Source organism: Lissotriton helveticus, chromosome 1_1 (genome assembly GCF_964261635.1).
Source record: "Lissotriton helveticus chromosome 1_1, aLisHel1.1, whole genome shotgun sequence".
Classification (NCBI taxonomy): domain Eukaryota; kingdom Metazoa; phylum Chordata; class Amphibia; order Caudata; family Salamandridae; genus Lissotriton; species Lissotriton helveticus.
Window position 1 is genome coordinate 156350651 of NC_136057.1, and position 17572 is coordinate 156368222.

General features: G+C 44.3%; 1 protein-coding gene across 7 annotated transcripts in view; it reads left to right on the forward strand.

Annotated features, from left to right (window-relative positions):
- Positions 1–17572, forward strand: part of SZT2 (SZT2 subunit of KICSTOR complex) — an 804663-nt gene that overhangs the window by 229408 nt on the left and 557683 nt on the right. For all 7 annotated transcript variants that reach the window (XM_078659317.1, XM_078659363.1, XM_078659315.1 and 4 more), the window contains exons 21-24: positions 3908–4021; positions 4602–4796; positions 9223–9329; positions 11362–11500. In XM_078659317.1, the coding sequence (XP_078515443.1) occupies positions 3908–4021; positions 4602–4796; positions 9223–9329; positions 11362–11500 (555 nt within the window). The remainder of the gene's footprint in view (positions 1–3907; positions 4022–4601; positions 4797–9222; positions 9330–11361; positions 11501–17572) is intronic.

Below are 17572 nucleotides of genomic sequence, written 5' to 3' on the forward strand. Positions count from 1 at the left end.
TGGTGAGCAGAGTGACTGTCTTTGATATCTGTAGGCTACTACGTGGATGTCAGTTCACACACTCAATAAACACTACTGACTGGATAGCCAGGTCTGACGAGAGGGTAATGTTGCCCATTCGGTCCTGCAGACTTCTTGGTCTAAGCTTTTTCACAGATCCACCACTTGGGGAGGTACTGCTTTAGTGTCTATTCATAAGGTTAGAAGTATCCATCAGAAGGACATGTTACTTACTTTTGGTAATAATCTTTGGTGAATCCTCTCACTAAGCGCAGATTCCTTACCTACACCTCCTCTTTCCTGTTCTGTGGAATGGGCTTCTTTTCTCCATCTTAAAAAAGGTTCCATTTAGAGATCTGCATATGGTTGAATCTGATTATTAAGGGCTCTGCGTCCAGCGGCTGGGCCAAATATCAGAATGAAATCAATGTTTGCTTGCAGAGGTTACATGTCCACCAGAAAGAGTGTTACAGAAGGTAATAAACTTGTTCTTAGAGTTCTTAAGACTATCTAGTCAGACCAGGCCATAGTTATTTTTACTGCTCTGGGCTGGGTAAGCAGAATGGGTACTTGGAGCTCCTCGCCTGAACATTTAGCAACAGGGCAGGGTCCTTCATCTAAATTTCACCCAGATGCATTGTGGTAAATGCAGTGCATAATAGTGGAAAATCATTCGTTTTTACTATTGTGGGTGCAGCCACTGCTCTGTATCTCTGGACACGTTTCAGAATATTTGCCCTTCTTAATTAGAGAGTTTTACCTTAAATTTGGGGGTGCTGGCAATCCTGCTCAGTCTTCTCAGGTTTCTGTACCACTCCCTAAGTCCAGGTGTGTCACAGCGCTCATCAGCTCAGCAACTGAACAAAGAGCCAATCACAAAAGGGGGAGGGAGCTCACGGCCTGGCATAACAGCGCCCTGTTCGTCCAGGTGCACTGTGCAGTGCATGGTAACACTGTTAAATTGAAAGTCTTTAGTGTTAACCATTCTGATGCCCCTCTAATCCCATGGGTCCCAGTTTCTTCAAAAAGGGGAAGGGGCCATGCAACCGCCCTCCCTGTTCCGGTATCGGCCCCGGGACCCCATTCCCCGGGGCGCTGTACTTCCCAGTGTCCCGGGGAGCTCACCCCAGGACACTGTGGTTCCCTGCCCAGGAGAGTGCAGGCTACACTTTCCCAGGCAGGGAACTCAAATTTTCTCTAGCCTGGTGGGAACAGTAAAAAAAAGGAGCAAAGCAAAAGTGCCGCCTCCCACCAGCCCCCAATATGATTCTGGCTAGCAAGCCGCCTGGGGCCGCGAAGTCCTGACCTCCACCCCCTCCCCACCACAGCCCCCAATGACCGCTGTGTTTTCGGTGCTCTAGGTGGGCACTGGTGCACCCACTTACAAAGAAAAAAGTGTCTGGCACTGGCAAGAGGAATCCTGTGGGGCCTCGAAAGCCTCGGTTCTCTTCCCTTGGCCCCCAAATAGAAAATGTGGCTGTGGGTGCCTCAGGTGGGTACAAGAGCATCCACTTAATAAAAAGAGGCTCCCCCGCACCCCCAACTAAATTAAACGTGTGTATCCCGGGCGGGCATAGGACCATCCACAAAAATACCCATAAAAACAAAAAAGCCAGAATAATAAATGAGTGGTCGGAGCTGCTAATTTATTATTCAATGCCTTGAAGTAGCGCCCCATAATGCCCTGTGAGGACTATTTACATTTTTTTTAGCTTGTTGATGACCCTAAAAGGGGCAGGGGCACCACCAACAATTTATTTTAAATGTTGGGGGCTGCAGGGAGTACTGCAGCCCCCAGCAACATTAAAAAACAAAACCACAACAAGCCTCTAGGTAGGGTCATTAAATCCATGACGCGAGGAGAACTTAACATTGTTTCTTAAATCGCTCATAGCTGGAGATCTGTGCTCTTCAATTGGAGTGCAGGGCCCTCTTGTGGTTATTTTTATGATTGTATTTTGTGGGCTTAAGAAAGTCTTTCTTTTAACATTGTTCAGCCCACAAAATGCAGTCCTAAAAACTATGTTCTAGAAATACTCTGACAGTTGGATTTAAGTTTTTACATTAAAACTTTATTAAACATTTTTTAATAATCACTGTTCTTAAACATTGCACTGCGTGAAATACTAAAAGCATGGATTTGATTACAAATTGACAAAGATGATAGATTTTCTTTATATGTATTGATATTGTCACCCTTTGATGAAGCTAATAGGACCACTTTTTATATAGTTGGGTTTGCGACTCTTTGACTAAGTCTGCCTGAGTGCGGCCAAAAACTCTTGCCCTCCTCATGCACTGATTATTACCCCACATATTACATCACTCATGACATTCAATGACATCACCGATAACATCACTTCAACAAATTGAATTACATAATTGATGCCAAAGCTGTGCATCACGGGGGTACAAGATTTTTTATAGTTTAAAACGTTACGTTGTCACAGAAATTGTGACGTAACCATAACACTACGGTGGGGGTAGGGGTGGGGGGGGTGGGGGTGAGGGGGGGTGGGGGGGGGTGGGGGGACGGGGGGTGTGTGTGTGTGTGTGTCTGTCTGTGTGTCTGTCTGTCTGTCTGTCTGTCTGTCCCCTCAACTGTGAAAACTTAATTGCAGTTGAGTTCTCAAGTCACAGTGCCTGCTGCCAGAGCAGCTGAGGGGAAATGCAAATCAAGTCATGGAGCAGCCGCTGCATTAGGGATGGAAACAATATGTGGCTTTACTTTCTTCTGCTGATATATTTATGGCAATATGTATTTTTTCTGTAACTCAATTTGTGATTGTTATTGCGGGAGTAGATGATCAGTAGAACCTGGTTTGGGAGGGAAAGTCCTATCATATATAACTTTTTTTAAATGTTCCTAATGTATGATGAAAAAAGCAGTTCTCCTTACCGTAATCTCTGTTGCTGAATCACCAACAGTGGACATTCTGGAAAGTTCCTTTGCTTAATGTTTGGGTTTTGAGTCCTATTGTGAGATCAGTCACCAGATATCCCCTTTAAATGTCTTCCATCATGCCATTCTTGTTGACCGTGATTGCATGTAGTTTGTAATACCACAACAGGATTCCTGTAGAGCTGTTTATAGCTTTGTCCCTCTGAAAGATGGTGCCTATTTATTTAAGCAAATCCACTCTGTGAATTAAAAGAACTTGTTCTATTTCATTTAAACGTTTATTTTAAGCATTATTGTTCTCCAGCAAGAAGGGAATGGTCTGATTCTAGAATATAGGAATATTCTGTCTCCGGAGTCTGCTCTTTTTGTTAAAATATGCTTTTACTACTTTGCAAAACATGGCTTTACAGTTGCTTGGTGCCTTACAAGCACTAACAGGATATTTATTTATTTGTATTTATTAATTTTTACTGCTTTATATACAACATGATACTGAGTTACTAATTTGAACATAGCAATTAAAATTAAAAACAATTCAGAGTAGGCAAAATGAATAGTTGTAGCAAATATACTGAGGTCCATATCTCCTGTATAAAAAATATTCACCAGGATAAATCCATGCATTGATCTGTTTTCAACATTGAGAGACCAGATGCAGACTAGTAAAATTGAAGAGGTAAAGTCGTATCCAGTAGGAACTGCATTTAGTAGGAGCATTGGAGTAAAGCGAGCAAGTAGTGTAGTACTGATGACACAAGAAGTCATTTTTGGTGTGCAGGGTACAGTTTCAAAAGATAGATGAAAGAGCAGGTGAGGGTTGAACAGATCAAGCTCAATAGATAGAGATTTCAAGACACACTGCACAGAAGATTAAGGCTCAAAGAGATCTGAATAGGAAAACACAAGGTTATTTAGGACCAGACTTGAATCTAGGCAAACCATTATCTAGTGCAGTCCTTGCTTTCACAATCTCAGATATTGATGTCTTTACTTCTCTCCACGCAGATACTTCCATGGGAAGCGGGCAGTGTATATACGAGATTCCATTCCAGTTTGATATGATGAAACTCTTACCAAGGTGCCAGCAGATTGAAATGTTCTTCCTGACTCTGACAAAAGGTACTGCCCATACTCCATATACCCCGCTTGGCTCTCCCACACATCCGTCTCTCCTATATTTACTTCCTATTGAGCTGTTGGTATGGTATGGTTGTACCTGGCTTGGTTACTGGTGAAGTCTTTTTGTAGTTCTTTACCGTCAACACATTCTTGTGTGACTTTCCCATCCTTTGTCTAAGAGGTGAAAGGTTTTAAGTAGGTGAATTCATAATTAATTATTTGAAGAAAAAAATCCAAAGCTCGCATCAGGTTAAGGTTTTTAGCAGTTCGGGACAAGGTTAAGGTTAACATATTATAACCAACGTCGACTTTGAGGCTGTTTTGTACTTTTACAAAATTATCATTGGGGCTACTCCAGAATTTATTACTGAACTACAATATAATGCTTGTATAAGCCATAAGCAAGGTAATTTATCCTTCGTCTTCACCTGTAGAAACTAGTTTACTGCTCCTGTTCCTGCTTAATAGTCCCCAGCGTATATAGTTCTAGTGCACACCAGGTCTGATGACCGACAACTGATGTACAATAATTTCTGAACTGTTATTTATTCACATGGCTTTCTGTTATTTTCTGGGGCAGTTGAGGAAGAGGTTCCAGAATCTGCCACAATACCCAATGATTTGCTGCTCAGCCTTTTTCACAACTGCCTCCAACATGACCTCAGTGACCGGGAGATCCCCCTTACTGATTCAGACAACATCAGCTACATGGAGCAGGTGCTGCAGCGGGATCGAGACGGGCATGTTCTGCCATTCCCTATTCCATCCGTCCGAGGTAAGGTGGTATAAGAAGGAAAACGCCATGAATCTGGTTTGTTGGTTGAGCAATTCTACTTCATCCATGCTTTGGCTAACTGGCTGGCATGAGGCGAGTATTACGCTTATGATTATATTCTGAACCAGTTCCAGACATAGTGTTAGACTTACTATCTCCCCTTTGCTAGCACTGAACTCTCATTTACAACACACTAGGAATAGGGACACTCTTCCACTGTGCCAGTGACACTCTGGACTCTTCCACTGTGCTAGTGCCACTCTGGACCTCTTCTGTGACATCATTGACGCTATGCCACATATGGTGTCTGGAGCATGGATCCCACATACCCACTGATATGGTCACCTGGGCACTCTTTGGTCTGTCACCACTGAATCGATCACGGAGAGACGTTTTTCCTATATCATCATAGCGCAAGCATTTGCCAGTCGGCTTTTAGAAGTTTGGACTCTCATCTAATTCGCCTCCAGCATGGACCCCAGAGCCCTGTAAATATAAATCACAGTCAACCCACAACATACAGGAGTAACTTAGGAGTACTTTACTCAAGGATCCCCCTAAAGACCACGTTCTTCACATTGATGTTACTGCCCACTCATTTTTGCTCTCTGAAATACAGGTACATTGCATATCCGGTCCTACAGAGTAGCTTTAAATAATAACGCAGACGATATACAAAGTCTATACATCTGTGAAGCATTTCCTTTTAAATTAAGTACAGTGAAACAGGCACCCCCCTCACCCCCCCATTGTAAGACATGGTTATGGGGATTCCCTTGAGCTGTTCTTGAACCACGGGACGGACCTTTGTTTGTTGCCCCGACCGCTGGAAGGAAGCCAGCACCTCGCCAGACTCGCTTCGCGGGTCCTGCATCGCTGTCGGACATTGAGACAGAGTCAGCGTTTGAGGGCTTTGGACTTTTGCCTGTTGAGTCGTGGGGAGCGCTGATAGGGCAGCAGGGCTGCGAGCTGTCTCACAGGGACTCAACTCAACTGTAGAGTAAAGAGGAAGGCTATTGCACTGGCCATAAAAGCGAAAGACCCTATAGCAGTGAGAATAGCTAGGAAGGAGTACCGTAGCACCATAACCCTAGCCAAGAAAAATTGGGAGGAGGAGCATTGGCAACAGCTTAAGGCCGCTGCCTGTGGAAAGAACTCAACTGTCTTTTGGAAATTAATTAATGCTTTAGATCGTAGGGGAGTTGACCCTATTTTAAACCACATTAATGAACAGCAATGGTATGCACATTTTTTTAAATTGTATTGTGAGGATGGTGTCGAAGCTGTCTCAACACCACCTTCCGTGGGTATTCAGAGTAACCCTAGATTGGACTTGGGCAGTAAGGCGGATTTATTTACCCCGCGAGAAGTTAGAGATGCCATTTTAAAAACTCTCCCTGGCAAGGCAGCTGGTCCTGACGGCCTGCCTGGGGACCTACTATTACACAATCCCAAAATTTGGGTTGACTATGTAGCTTGTCTAATGAACCTAATCCAGCTTGCCACCCCGTCCCGGAATCATGGAAAGGGGCGGAGGTGATCACGATATACAAAAAAGGTGATAGAGAGGACCCTGCCAACTACAGACCAATTAGTCTAATTGATACCATTCAAAAGGTAGTTGGCAGAGTCATTATAAATCGAGTGGAGACTTGGCTTATGGACGATGGTATTCTAACCCACTTTCAGGCCGGGTTTAGGCAGAATGTTGGGGCAGTGGATCAGGTCTTTCGGTTTTGTGCGGTCTATTGGAAGTCAGTATTAATCACCAAGGGCAGCCTTTACTTGGCTTTCATAGACCTGAAAACGGCATTTGATGTTGTTCCACGCGCCAAATTATGGGAGGTTTTACTGGCCATGGGGTTTCCTAGTTATTTGCTGCAATTTGTCATCAAGCTCCATGAGAATAACTTTGCAAGGATACGGTGGGGGAGTCAGGGCCAATTGACAGGGAGGGTACCAGTTAATAGAGGGGTGCGGCAGGGATGTGTGATGGCCCCGACACTGTTCTCCCTCTTTATAAATGGGGTGGTGGACCATTTGAGGGAGGACCCTGCGGATGCCCCCGTCCTTGCCGGGGAGAAAACCCCCACACTCCTCTTTGCGGACGATACCGTCCTGATGTCCAAGACCCCCAGGGGTCTCCAAAAACTGCTTGACCATTTTCCCTCTTCTGTAAAGATCGTGGGCTAACAATAAATACTTCGAAAACAAAGTTAATGGTTTTTTCCACACATAAGAAGGTTAAGAAGGCTCATCTTCCATTGTCTGGGTTCCCTTTAGAGGTTGCGAGTGATTTTGACTACCTTGCGGTAAGATTGTCCAACAATATGAGCTGGGATTCCCATATATCAAAGATGGTACTAAATCTGAAAAGGGTCTCTGGAGCTATATTAAAGAACCGGCGTCTTTCCATTAGCAGACCGGTGGCCCCTGCGTTGGCAGTCTACGAAGGGAAGGCTTTAGCTTCGGCAGTCTACGGCTCCGAACTATGGGGTGGCGAAATCATCAAGGCCTTAGCTACTGCGGAGAACAAGTTCATTAGGGACTTAGTCTCACTCCCAGTTTCAACCCCCTTGACACCACTATTTTTTGATATGGGTAAAAAAACAATCACAGATAAAGTCCAACTAAGGCCGCTGTTATATTGGGTGCGCCTTAGAAGGACACAAGAACTAGCAGAATAAGCTCGAGTGTTGGACGAGTTAATCTCCCTAAATGTCACAAACAAAATAAAGTGGTTAAAAAACATCAAAACGCTGGCGATATCTATAGGTTTGGGAGAGTTCTGGGTCTCACAATGCCCCCCCGCCAAACAAGTTGTTAAAAATTGGGATTGGGTCGAGGCTAAGGTTAACTCTAACTCAAACCAGGGAACCCTGACGTCCAACTTTTTGGATCATAAACCTTCAAGGAAGCTAGAACCCTTCCTGGACTTTATTCAATCACCTAGAGATAGAACTTTGTTTTTGAAATTACGATATGGTACCCTGCCCCTTAAAAAATTCATGGAAGGGTGGAAGACCAAGGGAGGGCATGACTTGAACTGCCCTGGCTGCCCATGTCCAGAGGAAACCCTCGGCCACTTTTTGTTTGCATGTCAAGCCTACAAGCATGTTAGAGCTAAATGGTTGAAACCAGTATGCAGGGAATTAGGAGTGAAGGATCACAGATCAGCCCTGCGTATCATTTCAACCAACACTGTTTCCATGTTTATTATTTGTGGGGTTGCCAAATATCTAGCGGGTTCCTGGCTAATTCGATCAAGGTTGTTGGGCAATGTATAACTCTTCTTGTAGAAAGATAGTATTATTTTAAACTTGTTTTATTCTTGTTGTTCTGGATGAAATTGTAGTACTTTGGATGGATTGTTTTATGTATTTTTCCTTTTTTTTAAAATGTTTGTACTTTTATGATATATATCTATCGAATAAAGTATTACAACAACAGTTTACCTTGATTCCAGTACCTTGACCTATTAAAAAAAAAAAATAGAGAAAGTTGAGACGGTGCCCTGATTAAGGCACCCCAGCCGAAACAAGCGTAGTTTCCATCTACCACCAGCCTTCCAATTGTTCACAGCTCATCTGCTCCTTTTCTATTTGTGTGTTCAACATATAATGAAGTCAATCAGTTGTTTTTGTGTATTTTATGTTTGTACATATGTTTTTCATGGAAATATGTTTGTGTTGTAGTGTGTTTCATGTATTAATATTTATCAGAAAATTTATAAAAATATATTTTGAAACTGATTAATAAGAATTTCATTACTAAAAACAATCAATTTAACAATTTGAATAAAGAGTCTTGATAAGCCTACACAATGTAACAAAATAGTCATGTGTGTATATCTATCATAATGCACTTTGTTTTATGCACCATCTTTGTTGTGTAGCCTGAAATGTATAACCTGTAATTATTGAGTAACTTGCATTTTCCTTTCCCCCTTATACCACTGCCCCAGTACGCCATGGTTTGGGGGTATATTTTTCCCTGCGTCCATGTATGCGCCAATCAGTCCATAATTTCTGGAATACTCTTCCTTCGCTGGCCACATTGTTTTGGGGTCTCTTCCATCTATCCTTTAGCTGAGTCAAATTCTCACCAGTTTTGTCAATTTCTTCCACCTGTGCCATTACTGACCCAATCCTCTCATGTTGTCATTGAGCCTTTTCTCTCTGTGATAGTACTGATTCACTATCCCCATCTTATTGGAAGCCTATTTCTTCTTTGAAGGTGCTGGCCCTACAAGCACCATGGTGTTAGGGTTGTCTCTTTCTCTGAGCCAGACTAGGCTTCTGCTCCTTTATTAGGCAGCCGCATTTTATTCAACTTTTTCAGTTGAACATTTATCAGTTATGGTTTTATCCTACATTTATTCTAGCTTCTCTTCTCCGCAAACTGGGTTTTGTTTTCTTTCTTTCAGAAGAATCTCTGAAAACGTCAGCTGTCCCAGAACGACAAGACACTGCTATGTCCTTCCACACTGTGCTGAGTAACAGGGAAGTGACCGGGTCAACTAGTACTTTGCAGGTACAGCTATATTTTGAACTGCTCTCTAATTCTGTTTCGGGGTGCAGCATACCTCCTCTCCACCGCTGCATGCATCTAGCATACACATTTCTTTCGCTCCTTTGTTTACCACACAAACAAGCCTACTCTGTATGTCTCCACCATCCTGTACAATGTACATGTTAATTTTCTGTACCTCTATTGCCCCCACACCATGAAGACGCACATAATACTTAAACATACACAGCATCAATCATAAAGACAGTCCTTCAGGCTTGTATTGTAGTAAAAACAAAGAAGTATACCCATGCAGCCTATATCATCATGCTTACTCAAAGTCTCCGTTACCCTATCCATTCTTCACTGACTAGGTGGAAAACTTAACAGACATCACCTTCTTTTTACAGACCACACTCCCAAGTTCATGCATTTTACCTCCCTCTTTGTGCTTTTCTGTGTGAGATTTCTCAAACCATGCCAGTCATTGGTGCAACTCCTTCTGTCCCTCTGTCTCTGGTTCTTGTTGTCAGACATTGAATTCATAGACTGTGTTCTCAGTGGCATGTATAACTCTGTCAAACTCCACACAGGAACAGAGCAGTGACCAGCAACCCCATATGTTATCATTATGTTGATCTCTCTGCATTGGCGCTCTGTTTTTGTGTGCAGACCAGGTTGGTGGTCTTTCACCAGAAGAGAACACTGGCTTCTGCAGCATTGGATCTTTCATAGATTCACATGCTTGAATTATCTCCCAATAGCAGATCTGGGGACCCCTGGTCGTCAGTGTTAGTATACCAGTATTTGCATCGGCTCCATCCTTAGATTGTTTTTTTCTGCCATCGGGCTTGGATGTGTTCCTGCGCTCCGGTTTGGAATCGATTCTTTCAGCTCGCAATCCCTCTCCTGTTTCGACGGTATTGTCTCGAACGCGTTCCCCTATCGACGTGAGTCTCAACAATTACGAAGTCTTCGATTCCGGCCATTGACGAAGGTCTTCTGGCCTACCTGGGCCTTATCTTCTGGCTCATGGAAAGGACGCCATTCAAGAAATGTCCTCAATGTGGGTCGAAGTTTCCCCACACCGATCTCCATGAGGTGAGCAACCTTTGCCTCTCACTGGAGCACGAGGCCAGGGACCAGTGAAGAGGGCTGTAGATGTAGACACCTCTCTTGTGGAATGCAATTTCACTTTCCCCCCGAAAGAATGACCTGCTTCCTTCCACTTATATGTTTAACATTGTACTGATCACCAAGTCTACAGGGGGATTCTCAGCTTGACAATTGGGATGATTCAAGCATGCGACTCTATGAGAGATACCAATACTGGACAACTTTTGTTACTGGTAAGTAACTTTTTTTTTTTTGCAGCTTGTCATGTACGTTTATATGCACCACCCACCTCCCCTGTGGATGGAAATTAGTGGGCTTGCTGATTTATCTTTACTATGCACTTCAGCTTTAATTTCATATGTGCAATGTGATATCTATTCAGTAAGGTGGGGAAAAGTACAGTAAGGTTGGATGCATGTGATGGTGTGTTGTATGTTTCGGCTTCATGATCATGAGTCATTCTAGAAAGCAGCTTGTAATATTCCGAACCCAACTCTAGATAGCAGGATAATGCACAGCATGTGGTCTAAAACATGGCAAGTATCAAACAATTAGTTGAAGTTAAGTAACCTTTTCCTTCACTCTGTGACACATTCTTTGTTCTCTCTCTGGAACTCTCTATTCTCTGTGTAGATTTATTTTGCATCTCCATTTTTGTCTGTCTGTCTTGCCTTATCAGATCTCTCTGCCCCTTCTCCTTTCTCTCTTTGCACCTTCTTTGTTGTGTTTTTGCCACTTCTTTCTGTGAAACAGGCTCACTTCTGTTTATGAAGATTTCTCTGTTCTCTCTTGGGCACTTTTGCTGTCATCAATTTGTAGTCGGCATTTCATCTCAGTTGTGTCTTGCTTGTTTGTGTGCTCTCTGGTGCCTGATTTCTTCTTATTTGTTTTACTTTCATACCAGCTAGTTTCCAATAAAAACGTTGTCTTTTATCTTCAGAGCTTGTGCATCACAGAACTGACTGAAGATGATGCAGTGCCCGCTGGAGCAGAGCCCCGGCTTCCACGGTGGCGCTGTTATGCTAAGCTTGTGAACCCTCACCACATACTTCTCACCTTCATTCCTGCCACATTTGCTGGTAAGAGGTCTTATAATTGATGATTATTAATAACGCATAGCTATCCCTGCTAACCTGGTTTACGAAAAACCTCAGTTGGAAATTGAAGTTAAGTATCAGACAGGTGCAATATTTCCCACTTAATGCTAATGCACACCAGGTTGAACCTGTGGTTTGCAGTAGAGGTGTGTATCAGGGAAGGTGTAGTACACCATTGTCAAGTTCAGAATAGTCCTTTTGTGTTAAGTAATCATGTGCATCAGAGCAGTTTTGTAAGAAGCTGCCATAACACACTGAAGAATAGGATCATTTAAATGAGGTTAAATACCATTTAAGTTAGTGAGATAACTGCACTAAGTCTTTCACATTAATTATCATGTATTAAAAGTATTAGTATAACACGGATATATCCACTTGGACAATAAAGCACTTCACACACAGCAGAGAAAACATAACTACAGCTATATTAAGGACCATGGAGAAAAGAAAAACAACCATTTTATATTTTTAATTACTTCCTAAAATCTTACATTTTAGCTTCTTTTGAAAATGCCAGCAGCTTTAGATTGAGTCTGATATATTTGAGTTGTTGGTTCTTGGTGTGTGCAAGAAGGATGCCTGTTAAATTGCCTTGATCTTTGTGGTCACAAAGAGACTGGGGTCTTTCCCAATTTGAAGACACCAGAGCAAGGTAGTAAGTGAATCAGGGCAGACTCCGAAATAAAGTACTGGCCATGGCATCCACTGATCCTGCTCTAGATGGAGAAAAGAGTAAGATGCCAAAAAAGGACAAGGTGTTGTAATCTGGATCATTGCCAGAACTGCAGGGATTGCTAGCAACTGGAGGACCTACCCAGGATGAAATCAGCAAGGCATAAGTTTAGTGCCCTACGCTTGTGGGACTTCGGAAAATGGCCAGCTACAAAGGTGGTAGAAAGAACAGCACTCCTGGGGATCTTTTCAACTGTAGGATTTCCTGAGATGCTGATATCCAACCAGGGAGCAAACAATCTCCTCTTGCACGAGAAATAATATGGGAGCAATCTGGTGGGACCTACCACTTCTGCACTGGGATACCACCCACAAAGTATTGGCTTGGTGGAAAGTTTTAATACGACTATTTGGAGGATGCCTGAACTGCCAGAGAACATCAGTAGGAATTGGGATCTTCTCCTGCCATGTCTTTTGTGTGCCATCAAAGAAATCTCGCTGAAGTTGGTGGTAGTGGTTAGTACCTTCAAAATTCTGTTTTGTAACCCAGCGTGTGGACATACTCTCCTTTGTCAGATGGAGGTGTGATGGAATTACTTAGGCACCTCAAACGTATGTAGTGGACCATGTGAGTAGCCTCAGGAAGTTGATGGTGTGAAGCATGAGTCAGGTGAAGGAAAACCCTCAGGCTAGATAGTGCAGAGCATGTTGGAGGTCAACTACTTGCAGGGCTCGACAAATCCACTCGCCCGCTCGCATTTGCGAGGTAGAATTAATGAGGACGAGCTATTTTTAGGTCCTACTTGCCCTTTCTGACAAGTAAGAAGACAAACTAACTTTTCTCCTCTGTCTCTGAAAACGGAGCAAATGTGACGAGATAACAAGGATTAAAGGCATTTTTATTGCTCTCAAAGTTAATGAACAATAAAGATACCTTTAAATCTTGTTATCTTGTCACATTTGCTCCGCTTTCAGAGACGGAGGTCAAGTACGTTGTAGTTAGGTCGAGGAGATTTTTCAAGGTACTAGACCTGCAGGACTAGTACAATTTTTCGAATTTTTCGAGCCCTGACTTGGTGAAAATGTGAGGAAATAAGATTCTGTTGCGGTACCCCCACCCACCACATTTTTTGCCAGGCTTTTGATGCAACTTTTCACTGTAGAGTACTTGGTCACTGCTGTCCATGTTCCCAGGACGAGTGTTCTTTTTCTAAAAACATATCCACAATTGGTACTTCTGCCCCTGTAAGTCCCTAGTAAGTGGTACCCTGGGTAGCTAGGGCATGGGAGCTGAATAAGGTCCCCTGGGGTCATGCCACTGCTCTTGCAACTTGCATGCATGCCCCTGTGAGGTATAAAACAAGAAAGTCGACATGGCACCATGTCTGGGTGCTATGCCAGCCAGCCCTGCCTGAAGGTATAGGTAAGTCACCCTTCTAGCAGGCCTTACAGCCTAAGGCAGGATGCACTATACCACACAAGAGGGCATATCTGCATGAGTAGATATGCCCCTACAATACTTAAGTCAATTCCTAAATATTGTAAGTGCTAGGAATAAATGTGCTGGAAACTAGAGTTCCCCAGCACCATGATGGCGTCCCTGAAACCAGTAGTGTTTGGTACCAAACTACTCCTTACAATAAACCCACACTGATGCCAGTGTAGGATTTATTATAACATGTACTCAGAGGGCACCTCAGAGGTGCCCCTTGAAAACATATCGATCCTGGTGTGGGCAGTGACTGTCTTTAGGCAGCTTGACACACACAGGCATGTTTTGGACACCTGTTTGGAGAACCTCTGCTCTCTGGGACCAGAAACAATGCACATACTGGGCAGAGATGTCATTCCTCCTCCGCAAGGATGGGCCAGTGCTCGAAGGGGAAGCTTCAAAGGCCTGACACCTTTGTAATGTAACTCCCAGCCTCTGCTGTTAGCAGAAGATGGCAGCCCCCAGTTTACACCCCGACTTTGGGTGGGAAAACCGGTGGGAAAACGTAGACAGGCTAGGAGGTGTGCCCACCTTTGTCAACTCTATCTCTCATGTGGAGGAGGCGAAGTTAAGCACACTTTTCAGTCCTCTCCACCTTGAAGAAGAGAAGACTCTTTCAGTCCGCGCTAGGACTGTGCCCCTTCCCTCAGGAGGGTGGCGTAATAGAGGGTGTAGTCACCCCATGTGAGGTGCCCATTGGCCCTACCTGCTACTACCCTGCTACTCCCCTAATACGCCCCCTAAATCTAGCATTTAGGAGGCTGCCTCAGACTTTGAAGTGGGATTCCTGCACACTTCGACGATAAAATCAACCTGTTTTATAAACCATTTCCTCAAAACGTTTGCCAGGTGCTACCTACTAAATCTGATTTAGTACCGCTAGTAGGCTCAGGTGAAGGTCTGAAACAGTTTAAGGTATTTAGGTCTTGCAAGTAGAAGCCATGCCTCAAAAGGCGAAATCCAGATCTCCTGTGGATACTATGCCCGCCTACAAATTTGCTCTCCTTGCCCCTCTCCTGGCCACCCCCATTGCTGAGATCTTGAACACATCGTTGAGTGAAGGCAGTGTGCCTGTAGATTGGAAGGTCGTCCAAGTGCTACCTATCAAGAAGAATGATCAGGTGCCTGCTGAAGTGCTCTCCAACTACCGTCCCATTTCGCTCCTACCACTTATGGGAAAAATGGCAGAGAGCCATGTTAACACGCAATTAATGGACTAATTTGATACCACCGGCATCCTTGATCCTTCACAGTCTGGGTTTAGATCCAACTATTCTACTGAGGCAACGCTCATTGGGGTAACTGATTATATTAAAATGGCCTTGGATGATAACAAACGAGTGCTGTTGGTCTTGTTGGATCTAACAGCAGCCTTTGACACGGTCTCTCATCAGAAACTGATATTTTGGCTGAGAAAGGGCGATCTGCAGGGGCTGGCTCTGGATTGGCTTGTCAGCTTTTTAGATCAGCGTATGCAAACCGTCAATCTGGGCCCTTTTCGATCTCACACTGTGAAGCTTAGCAGGAGGGTGCCACAGGGCTCTTGTCTGAGCCCGACCTTGTTTAACATCTATGTGGCCCCCTTGCTAAAGTCATCCGAGTGTACAACTTTACGCCGTTCTGCTACACTGACGATACACAATTACTCATATCCTTTGATAAGGACATGGAGTTAGTCGACCAGCGTTTTGCAAAGGACATGGCCGTCATAGCCGATTGGATGACGGAACACTTTTTGCAGCTAAATGCAGCCAAAACAGAAATCTTGCTGTTTGGTGCTGCACTAACTTCCTGGTCCCCTGAGTGGTGGCCGACAGTGTTAGGACCGGCTCCCTCTCCAACCACGGTGGCAGAAAATCTAGGGTTCCGGCTGGATGTACGGTTATTGATGAAGGATCAAATGATGACCACTGCCGGGACCTGCTATCATACCTTGAGCCTTTTGCACAGAGTGTTTATATGGCTGCCCATCTCGGTACGTAGAACCCTAATTCAGGCGTTGATTATAGGTTGCCTGGACTATTGTAATGCTTTATTGGCATCCGCTAACGAGTCTTCTCTTAGCAGACTGCAGATCGTTCAGAATGTGGCTGCACGCCTAGCTCTCAATAAACCATCCTGCACCTCCCCTGTGCCATTACTGAAATGTCTTCATTGGCTACCTATCCACCAGAGAATAACATTTAAGCTCTGTTGCTTCGTTCATAGAGCTGTTTATGGCACCTGCCCAAGCTATGTGGCGGATAAGTTCAAAGTGTACTGCCCGAACCGGAGTCTCAGATCAGAAGGCAAAGGGTTGCTGGTGGTCCCTCGTTTTCAGAAAACACGATCTGAAGGCAAAACCGTTGCTTATCTGGCCCCAACATATTGGAATTCTCTGCCAGAGGATTTACGTAAATGCCCTAGTCTTGTTCGCTTCCAAAAACTTTTGAAGAAGGAATTATTCAAGCCTTGAGGTATGGTAGTCTGTGCCTGTCTTACCCGTTCTTCTATGTTAGCGTGGAGATACCCCTTTCGAGGGTGACTCCTGCGCTCTATAAATTTCCTACATACATACGAAGAAGACGCCTTGTAGCAAAGCCTGAGGATGACTACTGACTTGACCCCAGCCCTACAGGCCTGCCTTCAGCTTTAAAGACTCTGCAAAGAAGACAGTGTCTGTCCTGTGGTCAGCTACTTCCAGAAACCAGAGGAAGACTGCCTGCTCTAAACAAAGTCCAGATCTCCCGAGGACAGTGGCCCTGTGCAGAAGAATCCAACTACAAGGACTCTGTATCCAGCTGGAACCGTGACTCCTGCCCACTCTGCCTGAATATGAGTGGGTCACCTGTCCAGTGAAGTCTCCCTAGCGATCCTGACTTTGAGTTCAGCATTGGCTGACCCCTCCTGGACTCAACGATGACGCCTGCAGCCTGAATTCAGAGGCTCCCCCTGACTGCGACCGGCTCTGATAAGACAACTCCAACATCTAAAGGCACCCCTGCACCCGAAGTCCATGCCGCTTGGTGAGCTGAATCAACGGTGCCCCTATGACTCCCTATATCTCTACTTACTTCTGCTTGCGTTGATCTACCACCTCCTATATCCGGTGCGACGCCTGCAGCCTGTTTGTCAAAAACAGAATCCTCATTGAAAAGCATTGGGGGCCTGATGCTAAAATTGCACCAGGCCGCCCCAGCGCCGCGGGTGGTGTATGTTTGTTGCTGCTTTGTGCCCACTATCTGTGCTTGACCTAGCCCCCAAAGCTTGGCCCCTGCACCCGATTTACTTACCTATAAGCAGTGTGGCTTCAAGCACCCCAGTCGCCATTGAAATGCATTGAGCCGAACTCCGATTTTGACCTCTGCACCCGGCGGCCCCTGTGCCACTGGTAGTGCAGTTTTGGTACTCACCTGCCCCTTGACGACCTTTGGTCCCAAAGACTGGAACTGTAGGTGCGATACTTACCCGTATAACCACATTATGGTTTTCTCTATAGGATAACATTTAACTGTTCAGAAATTGCACTCTTGCTTATTTAAAGTGAAAAGTATTTTAGCTAAAAACATACCTACCTTATTACAAAGATCTTGGTCTTACAATAAAAGACAAATAAAGCTTTTTTTTCTAAAATTGGTGTGGATATCCTTTCAGAGTCGTGTGTATCTTATTGGTTAATGTGTAATACATGACTTGCACAAGTCTATGTTAGGCCTAAGGCTGCTTGCCCACATACCACTAATAGAGCACTTTGGGATTTACATTGAGCCCTGTACACTTTTGAGGAACCCCTGGACTCTGTGCACGGTATAACCAACTAGTGGCATACCATATACAGAGCCAGCTTTTTACAAAACATATGCCGTAAGGGAGAGAAACAGGGTGTTGCATGTGAACTGACTTAAGCCATA